The following is a 13,437-nucleotide window of genomic DNA, read 5'->3' as shown; positions in this document are numbered from 1 at the left end:
TAACTTCCAGTGGAGTTTTAACTTGTTAAAAGGGCCGTTTGCAGTTCCAGTTCTGCCTTGTATTTAAGTAGCATTTCAAAGCTATTTGTATTTTTCCACTTCACCTTTCCATCTCATTAAGATGGATAAGAATATTCAATATGGAAACATTTCTAATACTGTGCAAAAAATAAATAAATAAATAGATGACCTTTTTAAACAGACTGAATTTTAAATGAATTGTCAACAGTGGAATAGACTAAATATATTAACATGTAGAATCCCATAGAAATTAAAACTAAATTCAATCAAAACCTATCATGCTCAACTGTTTGCCTGTGGTGCCAAGCTTTCAAGTAATGGAACTGCCCAGAGGATTGATTCTACATTCAATGTTCCCAGTTCTTATGGCTCAACTGTTATATTTGAATTTAAGTAACTTTCTTAGTGGATTCAATAAACTCTCTTTTAGGTGACTTTTATTAGTAAGTGTATCCTTTAAAACAACAACAACAACAACAACAAATCTTCGTATTTCCTGGAGGAGGTAGAAAACTCTTAAATGAGAACCACTCCAGGCTGTCAGGCTCCTCCATTTCCTCAATCCCTCTTGATTCTAGAATGGTTGAAAGTCAGCCATCCTTTCTCCATTGGTGGCCACTGGGTCTAGTGAGAATGTTGTTCTGTCTGGAGCCATCTCTCTGCCCTATTCCCCTTAAAAGCCCCAGCGGGCTGCCTTATTCACCTTTGTATCCACAGGAGATAAGTACATACAGCAGATCTTATAAACGTTTGATGAATGAATTGCTACAGCATAAGTGTCCTCTATCTTACAACTAGATTTGTAAAGATTTTTAAATTTGGGAAATAGTTGTTTTTTAAAAACATAAAACTTAGCTTTGCTCAGAGTGTATGTTGCTAAAACTTTGATAAAAGAGCTGAACATCCTCCACTCTTAGTGGCCCATTCAGCAAAACCTGTTGCAAATAACACTATGATTGCTAAACAGTATTCCTTCTCGAAAGAGGTTTTTTTCAAGAACAAAAATCTGTACCGGTATAGCAAAATTCAGGCCAAAGAAGCAAAAGATAGTGCTGTCCAAAATCTAAAAAATATTCGGAATATAATCCGTTCTTCAAAGCATAGCCCATGACAGTTTCACATTTGTGTGCCATGATTTTATTTGTATTTTATTTTAATTCTTTTAAGGTCTTCCTGAAATACTACCATGTGGAACAGTTAAATTTAATGCGAAAGGAAGCCATTGACAAGCTTATTTTGATTCAAGCCTGTGTCAGAGGATTCTTGGATTCAAGAAGATACCAAAAAATACAGGAGAAAAGGAAAGAGAGTGCTATAATAATACAGTCAGGTAATCACTCAGGTGGTCTCACGGTATAACAAAATATTAAATGTCTAAAGATGGACATAAAATCTAATATTATATACAAACCTCCATTCTTTTTTTTTTACAAACCTCCATTCTTATGTAGCTTTTGTATTTAATTCCAGACTCTGTCACGTTGATATTTTCTCTATACCAAATCTAAATCAGATTGTTTTAGTGATTGACACTTTTAATATTTGAATGTTTTGTTTTAAATAAAATAATTTAATTTTTCAATTTTCTGCCAAGCATCAATGAAACACAGTTGACCTATTGTGCAAGATACAACAAGTGATTGAATTAATTATAGATCTCAGAAATCATTATTATAATCCACTGGACAATAACATTTTTCCTACTTTATTCCAAAGGTTATACTTGCCATAATTTTTTACCATTTGATTAAATCTCATTTTGTTAAAGGGCATCCATTTATTTCTATTAACTGTAGGGAAATAATATTTATAATCATACTTCACAAATTTTTATTAAAACATATCAATAGACTTTAGGTTTCATTTTCCATTTTTCTGTGAGAAACTAAATTTAAAACCTGGCAAACTGAATTAATACAGTATCTTTCAAAATGTGTTGATTGGACTTCCATAGAAAAAACTATATTTTATTTTGCATTCTGTATTTTATATACACACATGCTACAAGGAATGCACTCTGATATTTTCAATTCCAGCTTATTCCAGTTCATTTTTAGATGCTAGATTTGGCCTACTAAGTCAATTTTATGATCCACCATGGATTTGCAGCCTGCTTTCTGAAGAACACTGACATGGCGAGCAGAATCACTAACATTTGAAAGATTCATGTTCTAGTTGCAGATCTGTCAGTTCATAATGGTTCACCTCTTTGGGGATTTAAAAGCCGGTACTTTCTCACTACAGAATCAAAATGCAAATCCCTATAATTTGGAATCCAATTCTTTATCCACGATTCTGAAATTTATAAAATACTTAAGAAAAGGGTTTTCAGGGATGCCTGGGTGGCTCAGCAGTTGAGCACTTGCCTTCAGCCCAGGGCGTGATCCTGGAACCCCAGGATGGAGTCCCACATCGGGCTCCCTGCGTGGAGCCTGCTTCTCCCTCTGCCTGGGTCTCTGCCTCTCTCTGTGTGTCTCTCACGAATAAATAAATAAAATCTTTAAAAAAAAAAAAAAAAAAGAAAAGGTTTTTCATAACTCATCTGGCAATGAAACATGACATAATATTCATAGTCCTTTATTCATTGTCCATAGTAAAAATACTACTTTTCTGGAGAAATATTCATGTTTTTGATGATGGAATGCTGCCCTGACATGGAGAATGTTAAGGAGGATATATGTTGTTTCCTCTGAATTACCTTTATAAAATAAAAAAGTTTAAATCAGAATTCTGAAAAATACCTGATACCAAGGACAATTAGCCAAAAAGTCCAAAACATATACTTAGATAATAAAGGCTTTCTCTCATAAATAACTGAAGTAAATTATTAGTAGATTTTAAGCAAATGAATACATTTTGTCTTTTTCATCAGCTTACTTCATCTCTTTCATTTTAGTTCATCCTTGAACTTGCCTTAATATAAAAGGCAATTAGTTATTTTCTTGCTATTGCTTGTCATCTAGAAGAATCTTGTTAATGAACAATATTTTTTAATGAACAATATTTTTAATGAACATGTTTTATTTGGAGTCTTTAATTCTATTTCCCCCTTTGACATTGTTGGTCAAAAAATTTGTTTCTATTCACTTAAGTAATTTCTTTTTCTTTACTATGATTAACACTACTCTGGACCTTATATGTTTCAGCTGCAAGAGGACATCTAGTCAGGAAACAAAGAAAAGAAATCATTAACATGAAAAACACAGCAACCATTCAGACTCATGATCAGAAATTTGACTATAAGAAAAACTTTGAAAATGAAAGGTATAGTGATGTTCGTTCTTATACCATTTTAACATTATACGTTTTTCAGGTTTCTAATATATATCCATTAAATGTCAGTGAACAGCCAGTGGCCACTCTTGTGTTCTTTGTCCTGTTTGGGAGTTCACTGGCATTTCAGCAATGACCGCCCTTTTGTGCCAGTTTTTTCTCCTTCCTAGGCTTCTGCCAGATTGCTCTCTGCTCCTAACTCTAAGTATCCTTTGCTAATTCCTCCTCTTCTCCCCATATTTAAATCCTCCTCCACATCTAAATATTATCTCTGGACATTCTCATTCATTCCCATGACCTTAATAACCAATATGCCATTAACTCCTAAGTCATAATCCAATCTTCAAAGCTTGGCACTTTGCCCTTTCTTCTCTTGACCCTTCATATCTATATTTCTAAGTGCATATTAGCAGATCCACCTGAATTCATTCATACAGAAGGCTTTATGTTAAGCTGTGGGGACACATAGATAAATAGACAAAACCCTGACCCTAACAATTGCTCACAGAATCATGGAAAGGAAATATAACCAATGAAATGCATGATTCTGGAAACACAAGTTAACTCTGCTATGAAACATGCAAAGGGTACAGTAGGGACATGGAAGATCTTGGTAAGTAATATGGGAAGGGATATAAGTATACAGATTTTGCCTTACTGGTAAAACTTAAGTTGATCGAAAGATGAATAAGTTGTATCTCTTTATACAACTCTTTATAGAGTTGTATCTCTTTTATGCATAAAGAGCATTTCAGCCCCAATCCCAGGACCCTTGTCTTTTTTTTTTTTTTCCAAATGTATCGGGATCAAATTGACATATAACACTGGGTCAGTTTAAGATGTACAACATGGTGGTTTGATACACGTATATATTGTGAAACAATTACCATGGTAAAGTTAGTTAACATTTTCATCACCTGTAATTACAACTGTGTGTGTGTGTGTGTGTGTGTGTGTGTGTGTGTGTGGTAAGAACATTTAAGAACACGTCTCTTAACAACTTTCAGGTCTATAATACGGTATCATTAACAGTCACCATGCTGTATATTAAATCCCCAAAACTTACTCATCTTTTTAAAAATTTCAACTTCATTAAGGTATAATTTTTATATAAAATTGTAAGATATTTGAAGTGTGCATCATGATGATTTGATATATGTATACATTGTGAAAGGATTTCCCCATCTAATTCATTACCACATCCATCACCTTACATAGTTCTTTTTTATGCTTTTTTAATGAGAACATTTAAAACATACTCCCTTAGCAAATTTCAGTTCTACAAAACATGTATAGTCCCATGTTTTACATGAGATCCTCAGACCAACTCATCGTATAGATAGAAGGTTATATCCTTTTACCAACTTTTATTTCCCCCACCTACCCTTCACAACCACAACTCTCTGTTTCTATGAGATTGACTTTTTCTTTTCATTTTCAGATTCCACACATAAATAATACCATGCAGTATTTATCTTCCTCCATCTAGCTTATTTCATCCATGTTATCACAAATGGCAGGATTTCCTTCTTCTTCATGGCGGAACGATACTCCATTGTATACATAGACCATACCTTCTTTATCCATTCATCCATTAATGGACACTTAGGTTATTTCCATCTCTTGACTATTTTGTGAATAGTACTTCAAGGAACGTGGAAGTGCAGAGATCTCTTTGAGATAATTGTTTTGTTTCCTTTGGATATACAACCAGAAGTAGAATTGCTGCTCGTAATGCTATTTAGTTTTTTGGAGGAACCTCCATATTGTTTTCCATAATGGTACTAATTACATTCCCACCAACATTCTCACTGCATAAGGATTCGCTTTTCTTCTCATTATCTCCAATACTTGTTTTGTCCTTTGTAATAGTAACCATTCTAAGAGGTGTGAGATGATATCTCATTGTGGTTTTGATTTGCATTTTTCCTGATGATTAGTGATGTTGAGTCCCTTTTCATGCACCTGTTGGCCATTTGAAAATGCCTTCAATCTTCTTTGAAAAATGCCTATTCAGATCCTCTGCCCATTTTTAAATCAGGTTATTTTTTATTTTTATTTTTTTTACTATCGGGTTGTGTGAGTTCTTTATATATTTTGGATATTAATCCTTTACTGGATATATGAATTGCAAATATTTTCTCCCATTCAGTAGGCTGCCTTTTCATTTTATTGATGGTTTCCTCTGCTGCCCAGAAGCTTTTTTTTTATGTAGTCTTGTTTATTTTTGCTTTTGTTGCCTTTGCTTTTTGTATCAAATCCCAAAAAATGAAAAGCAAACACACACAAAAAACCATGGCTGAGACCAAAATTATGGAGCTACATTTTCTTCTAGGAGTTTTATGATTTCAAGTCTTATGTTCAAGTCTTTAATCCATTTTGAATTGATTTTTGTATAGTATAAGATAGGAATCCAGTTTCATTATTTTGCATGTGGCTGTCTGATTCCCAACACCATTCATTGAATAGACTATCCTACCCCCATTGTATATTCTACTAACCCCCATATTAATTCGTAAATTAATTGGCCATAAATGTGTGTGTTTATTTTGGGCTTTCTCTTCTGTTCCATCAATCTATGAGTTTGTTTTTATGCCAATACCACACTGCTTTGATTATAGCTTTGTGATCTAATTTGCTTATCTTTTCCTCATTAACTGTATTTTGACTAGTATAGACATTCTCTGGGGGTATTATGAAGGTATTCAAAATACTAGCATAGCCACTCTGGAAATTATAGGTTCTTGGTACCCTACCTAGTTCTCTGGTCCCTAGTTCTCTGGTCCCTGTTATGCCTCCTCTTTAGCATAAACCTAAAGATGCTATCATAGGCCTAGGAAATAGCAAGTGGAATTAGGAAATTTGAGTTCCAATAACTTTCCAAGTTTGACTCTAAGATAAGCCCTTCTGTACAAACAGATATCAAGATATATCTTTGATATACAAGATGTCAAAATTCTCCAGTGGCTTTCCTGTACCAAAATGAAAAGTTTTTGGCAAACCACCCCACCCCCAATTATCATGTCAGGCTATGACTTTTTCACTGTACCTTAGCACCCTTTTCATGGCCATATTGCTCTTGTGAGGGTTTGGTCCTCATCAAAAGAAAAAGAAAAAAAAAAGCCATGTGGCTTAAAAAAAGAGAGCTGTAGAGATGTTATCTTCAAGGCAAGGGAATTTTGGAAGGATATTGGTAAAGTAACAATTGTGCAATTTTGGTCAACATATTGTATGATCATGAACTATAGCCAGGACACTGCTTCTCTTTAATATTGTAAGATATTTCCTGTGATCAGCATACTTTAAGCTGATGAAATACAGCCCATCAGCCTAGTGAACATACCCTGCTTCCTAGTCTCAAATTTAGATATATTTTCCACAACCTTTCTTCACTGTAGGTACTTCCTTTTGAAAAAGACATGTTTTGAAGTGATTAAATCCCTAGGATTTTAATGCCTCATTAAGTGAAAATATGCTAGGATATTTCTCCTTCTAAGTCAAAGCTGATTTTATCATTATTTGAGCAGCCGCCCATAGCTGTTGCCAGAGAGAATATTTGGGAAACACTTGATTAATGCGACTTGAGTTGTTTTTACTTTGAGCTTCTTCTGGCCCCTTTTACTATTCTCCCAACACCACGTAGTATGTAGCTATAGCCAGAAGAGGTAAGTAAGCTCCAGTTTAGTATTGTATATTCAGGTGTGATATGTTTTACACAGGGAATCTTTTGTGAAGAAACAGACAGAAAATGCACTCTCTACTAATGAAACAGTCATGCCAGCTCCAAACAACAAAGAAAGTACATCTGTAGTGAAGACTTCCAATTTCAAAGTTGAAGAGGAAGCCACGATGGCTATTGAAAATAACAACAGAGGATACCAAACTCAGAAAAAAATGAATTACATCACTGGGGAAGAGGCTAAGCAAGAACGGCATCTGGTGAGGGACACTTGGACAGAAGAACATCCCAAAAAGAAGTACACAAAAGACCTGGAAGAAAACTGTACAATAAGGAAAGTGGAGAAGGACGACAGTATGGTCCAGAATTACTACCAGAGATATTCAGAGGAAAGGAATGTTGAAGAATCAAAAGCAGCATATCTAGAAAAGAAGGCCCTATCAGAAAGGCCAGGCTACCCAGGACTTTGGTCAGTACAGAATGAGACAAAGCAGCCTTCTTTTAAAAAAACTTTGGAACCTAGTCTTAGCCAAAAGTCAGTTTATCAAAATGCAAATAGCAAGGAAAAGAAGACATCTGTAGTCACCCAGAATGCGCCAGCATGCAGCCAGCAGAGAAGCCATCCAGGGCCTGGGCCAGTCAGGGAGAGGCAGGCTAAAGCAACGATCCAAGCCCAGGAGGAAGACAGAGCAGCAGTGTTCATTCAGAGCAAATACCGAGGCTACAAAAGGAGGCAGCAATTGAGGAAGGACCGGATGTCTTCTTTTAAAAATCAAAAGATCGTTGCAACACCAATGGAAGTAGCAAGAAATCCTCACGATTTGTATTCCTATCCCACAAGGTATGAGGAATCCTTTAATAACAGGACAAAGAATGACAAAGATTTGAAAGCAGTTTTAGAGAAAGAAGCATGTGATTTGGCAATCTTTTCAAAACAGGTATGTAAATAAACAGACTTATTCACTAGTTGAAATCTCTGGGAACCACACTGTAACCAAAGAAAACATAGTTAATTAAAAACTGATACAGTCTTTCATCTGTTTTTATGGAACTGCAAACCTCCATAATGTCTCAAAGGTTTTGCTATTCAAATAGCCATAATTTTTAAAAACAATGTGCCATAAGAAATAGTAGAAGATAAGATAGAAATCTTACAGAATAAGGACACTCAACATCGGTTTTTGCAGCTAATTTCCATATCTGAGATCTTTCATTATAGCTAAAAAAGAAAGTTTTATAAATTCTCTGAAGTCTATGCTCTTTTTTCTGCCACACATTTTGAGCAGACATCACTAGGTGTCAAAATTAGGCATGTAGCCATACTCAGACATACGTGCAACGAAGAGGAAAAATTTACATGTTATATCATGAAAATGAGGAACCACAAAGAAAAGTTCCCTGTTGGAGAATATCTTGTGCCATGAGTAGACATGTTTCAGCTGTTTCTAAAAGGGGACAGGTGGCTCTAGGGCTTCTCATGGGTGGACGTGAAACACTGATAAATTAGTCCTAGGGAGGGTGAGACCACGGAAGCAGCTCCTGGAAATGCCACTTCCAGATCTTGTTTTCTGTCTAGGTATTTGACCTTAAGAAAATCAGTTCATGTGTAGGCACCATTATTTTCTTCTATGTAAGGTGAAGGATTTTAACTACACGACCTCTAAAATGCATATTATAAGTTAATATGCACTACCAGGACAGTCAATAGCATATGAAATTTCGGGAGAAGTATCATTTGGGGTGCCTGGGTGGCTCAGTCAGACAAGTCCAACCCTTGATCTCAGCTCAGGTCTTGGTCTTAGGGTTGTGAGATCAAGCCCCGCATCAGGCTCCATACCCAGCATGGAATCTACTTTAAAAAAAAAAAAAGGAAGGAAGGGAGGAAAGAAGGAAGGAAGGAAGGAAGGAAGGAAGGAAGGAAGGAAGGAAGGAAGGAAGGAAGGAAGGAAGGAAAAAAAAGACCAACCATCATGAGTTAGATTAAAAAGGGATTGCCTAATGCTCATGAGTCCCTAAACTCTGCTTTTTTGACTCTTTAATAGTGGCTGAGTCCATGGGGAAGAAAGCACAGTAGCTGCTCTTGGACACCTTTTTCATGTTAGAGGTTTGGCCCAAACATCTCCAGCTCTGGCTGTTCATAGAGATCTATCAGCCCCTCCCTGTCCTATTTTCTTTAGCACAGGGAATAGAGAGTTTAACGTACATACAGTCCTTCCTTTCCTTGGTGCATACGTTTTCTCATGCTAAAGACCAGATAGGGGATTCAAATCCTGACCTGCTGTGCATCAGAGGTGTTAAGAAGATGCAAAATTACCAAGTCATATCCCTAGAGCTGGCTAATCATGCTGCGGGAGTAGACCCTGTGCTCCATGGGGACAAAGCCAGAGGCAGAAAACAGGAGCCCCACCTGCAGCCCAGCAGGACAGCCGTGTTTCCAGAGCCACGATATAGATGAGTCAGAGGGGCCGGATGGAAAGAGTAGAGCCAGAGGAGAGTGGCCCGGAAGTCAGACTGAGAACACTGGAGTGGAAAGGAGGGACTTAACACAATCCAAGGCAACAGAGGGGATCTGCACACTAAAAGCAGCTTGGCAATTGCTGCAGTGATGGGGACAGAAGCCAGGTCTCAGGAACCCCAGGAGGAGTTGATCAGGACAGAACTAACGCTTTGTGTAGCATGACCTATTTGGTAGTTTTTTTTTTTTTTTTTTTTTTTTGGCAGTTTTAAATGGAGAATGTGAGATGTACAAGTAGCCCAGAGGGGGAGGCTTGGTCAGGTGAGGACTTTTCCAGACCTTGGTTTTTCAGACAAGGGTGGGTTCCGGAGAAGACACACAGAGTCCCAGGGGCCAGCAATCAGGAATTTACCAGACCCCGGGGTACCTGTGGAGCCCTCTGAATTCTTTTCCTTGATCTAATCTGACACATGACCTTCTTTTTAGATATCAAAGTTATCTGAAGAATATTTCATTCTGCAGAAAAAACTGAATGAAATGATTTTGTCACAGCAACTGAAGCCTCTTTATCTGGGTGTCTATCCTCATAAGCCAATTAATAGACGAGTTTCTTCTCAGCAGTGCCTTTCAGGTAAAAAAAATCAGTAGAGTTAGAACTCCCTGAAGGGAAAAGCAGTGCCAGATTCTTTGTTTATTAGTTTCTCACCTTTATTCTATGGCAGATTTGAGGTGACTATGTTCCAACTGTTTGGGGGAGAACCTTCATTTCATTCCATTTCTCCTAAGTAGATAAAAGCCTTTCCAGAATGTTCCACACACCTCCTACTTTCTCTAACTTAATTCTCCTCTTTTTTTCTTTTTTTTACTTTATATATTCTTTAACTAGAACTTGGTATATGGCACCAGAAGGGAATAGAGAGGGATGGAGTTTGGGGGAGTGGGGTGGGGTGCAGGTTTGATAAAAGGGAGCAAAAAATAAAATATATCTATTCCCTTTGCCAATGTCTGCCACCTTAAGTAGAGTATGGAAGGTTCAGATCTTCATTCGGATATACAAACCCAAATGCATTATTAAATTTTCTTCTGATCAACTTAAGTCACACTCTGGTATGGAATTCAGACTCAGTATTTATCAGGCCTTCCTCTCCCCAAGGCTGTGCAAAGGCCCTGAAGACTTATGTATCTACCAAAGGATCAGGTCGAGCCTGGGGTCACTACTTATTTGCCCTTAAAGTTACTGTCGGGACACCCATCTCCTTGCTGGCCTCATGACCCCTCCAAGTCGGGAGCTGTGGTGCTCCCCTACTTGCAGGGGACACCTGGAAACCGTCAAGTTGGGAGTCTCACCTGGTCCACATGTGCTCCAGGTAGCCCTCCTCTCTGCAGCCTTATCACCTCCCCCAGGGGGGGCAGCCACTGAGGGCCTTGCAGATCTCTCTCTGGGAGAATCTGTACTTCTTTTCCCTCATTTTCTTTGGAGACCTCGCACTCTCACCACCCCCACCAGGACACCTGGCAGCACCTCTGCAAGGAGTTTGGCTCTTGCCAAAGGCCGATAAATACTGCTCACCTCATCCAACTTCTGGAAAATCCCTTAGGCAGGAAAATACTGAGATGAGCTTTGCCACTGGTCTGATATTGAAGGGAAAATATCTTAGTGTTTCGGTCAGTTATCCTGCCATATTGTTTTCAAGTCAAAAGCTACAATGAAACTTTAAAAAAAAAAAAAAAAAGTGGCTCCCTGGCCCTTCCTACCACCACTGCTCTCAGGCCCTGGCCCAGAACCCCTTGCTATTAAGAAGCAACTTAGCAAGTCAGAGCCCAGGTACCCATTAGTTTGATGGCTGCACCTGATGAGTGTGCGGCAGGGAGGTGCTGGTAGTATATATAGGAGAAGCACAGGAAGCCAGGTAGTGTTCCCTGTATAAGCAGCTGAGTCCTGTGCTTATAGGGAAAGGAGGGGTGGGGTGGGGGGTGATCTTCCTAGGTAGGGTGTAGATAGGGAGGGAGGAGCGGCTGCTGATGTTTTGCTATGACTCACACTTTTAAATATCTTGGGGACTCTGTGTGTGTGTGTTTAATAAAAATTGTATATATTTAAGGTGTACAACATGATTTGATATGAATACACAAAGCGAAATGATTACTATAGTCAAGCTAATTAACCTATCTTCTCTTCACATACTTACCTCCCAAAATGTATTCTCTTAGCAAATTCTCAGTATTCAATACAATATTATTAAGTATAATCACCATGCTCTATATTAGATCTCCAGACTTATTTATCCTATATCACTGCAACCATATGCCCTATAACCAACATTTCATTTCCTCTGCCTCCCTGTGGCTGATAAACACAGTTCCACTCTCTGCTTCCATGTATTTGATCTTTTTAGATTCTGCAGATAAGTGAGATCATGCACTTCTTTTTCTTTCTGTGTTTCACATATTTCACGTAGCATAATGTCTTCCAGGTTGACTCACGTAAATCCTTCTTTCTCGTAGCTGTATAATACTCCATTGTGTGTGTGTGTGCATGCGTGTTGCATCTTCTTTATTCATCTGTTGATGGACACTTTGGTTGTTTCCATATCTTGGCTATTGTGAATAATGCTGCAGTGAACATGGGAGCACAGATATCTCTTTGAGGTACTGATTTCATTTTTTTTGGCTATATAACCAGAAGTGGGATTGCTGGATCATATGGTAGTTCTACTTTGTGTTTTTTGAGGAACCTCTGTATTGTTTTCCATAGTGGCTGCACCAGTTTGCCTTCCTACCAACAGTGTGTAAGTGTTCCCGTTCTCTACCTCCTCGTCACATTTGTTTCTCTTGCCTTTTGGTTATACACATCCTAACAGAGGTTGAAGTGATATCTCATTGTGATTTTGATTTGCATTTTCTGGATGATGAGTAATTTGAACAACTTTTCATATACTATTGGCCAGTTGTATGTCTTCTTTGAAAAAAAATGTCACTTCAGGTCATTTGCCAAGTTTTAAATTGGGGTTGCTTGGTTTTTTGCTATTGAGTTGTGTGAGTTTCTTACGTATTTTGGATATTTAGTCTTTATCTGATATTTACTCTTTACCTTATTTAGGTTTTGCAAATACTTTCTCCTATCCCACACGTTACCTTTTAATTTTGTTGATGGTTTCCTTTGCTGTGCAGAAGCTTTTTTGATACAGCTTTTGGTATCACATCCAAAAAATTAATTGCCAAAGCCAGTGTCAAGGACCTTTTTCCCTATGTTTTATTCTAGAATTTTTATGGTTTCAGGTTTTATGTTTAAGTCTTTAATCCATTTTGAGTTGATTTTTTGTGTGTGTGATGTAAGATAAGTCCAATTTCTTTTTTCCTTTTTTTTTGCCTGTGGATACCCAGCTTCCACAGCACTGTTTGATGAAGAGACTACCCTTTCCCCTTTGTGTGTTCTGGGTGCCCTTCTCAAAAATTAGTTGATCATATATGCTTGGGTTTATTTCTCGGTTCTCTGTTCTGTTCCATTGATCTAGGTGTCTGTCTTTAAGCCAATATCATGCTCTTTTGATTACCATAATTTTATAATATAGCTTAAAATCAGGAAGCATGATGCTTCCAACTCTGTTTTTCTTTCTCAGAATTCTTTTCTCTGGGACTTCATTTTTTTTTTCCTCTGGGACTTCAAAGAGACCTCAAGCAGCAGAATATTATTAGAAAGTTGAATTAGTTCACTTTATTTTTCTATCTGACTTTATTTTTTAAAGGGCCTAAGAAAAGTACCAGAAATAAATTTTTAGCTTAATTGAAGAGGATTGTAATTCAGTGACATTTCTTTAACTACAGGTTTAGAAGAGCCTTTTTGTTCTGTACACATGTAGAAAGGTTACATATTCTACTACACTTTTTTAAGGCTAACTTGGCAAACATCTGAGTTGTCCTGTGTCCCAGAGAGTAGCAGAGGAAGAGCCCACAAGAGAGTGTAAGGTGGCCTAGACAGAAGGATCTGAGTAGAACTGGTGACCCAGAA

At 37.5% G+C, this 13,437-nt stretch overlaps 1 protein-coding gene across 1 annotated transcript in view; it reads left to right on the top strand.

The window, feature by feature from the left end:
- Nucleotides 1-13,437, top strand: part of MYO3A (myosin IIIA) — a 225,221-nt gene that overhangs the window by 177,055 nt on the left and 34,729 nt on the right. Inside the window, exons 26-29 of the mRNA XM_055332397.1 lie at nucleotides 1,189-1,351; nucleotides 3,168-3,285; nucleotides 7,014-7,911; nucleotides 9,915-10,059. Coding sequence (XP_055188372.1) covers nucleotides 1,189-1,351; nucleotides 3,168-3,285; nucleotides 7,014-7,911; nucleotides 9,915-10,059 — 1,324 coding nt within the window. The remainder of the gene's footprint in view (nucleotides 1-1,188; nucleotides 1,352-3,167; nucleotides 3,286-7,013; nucleotides 7,912-9,914; nucleotides 10,060-13,437) is intronic.

The sequence above is a fragment of the Nyctereutes procyonoides genome, unplaced genomic scaffold (genome assembly GCF_905146905.1).
Source record: "Nyctereutes procyonoides isolate TBG_1078 unplaced genomic scaffold, NYPRO_anot_genome, whole genome shotgun sequence".
NCBI lineage: Eukaryota > Metazoa > Chordata > Mammalia > Carnivora > Canidae > Nyctereutes > Nyctereutes procyonoides.
The sequence above is the reverse complement of the archived record's forward strand: the minus strand, read 5'-3'. Positions and strand labels throughout refer to the sequence as shown.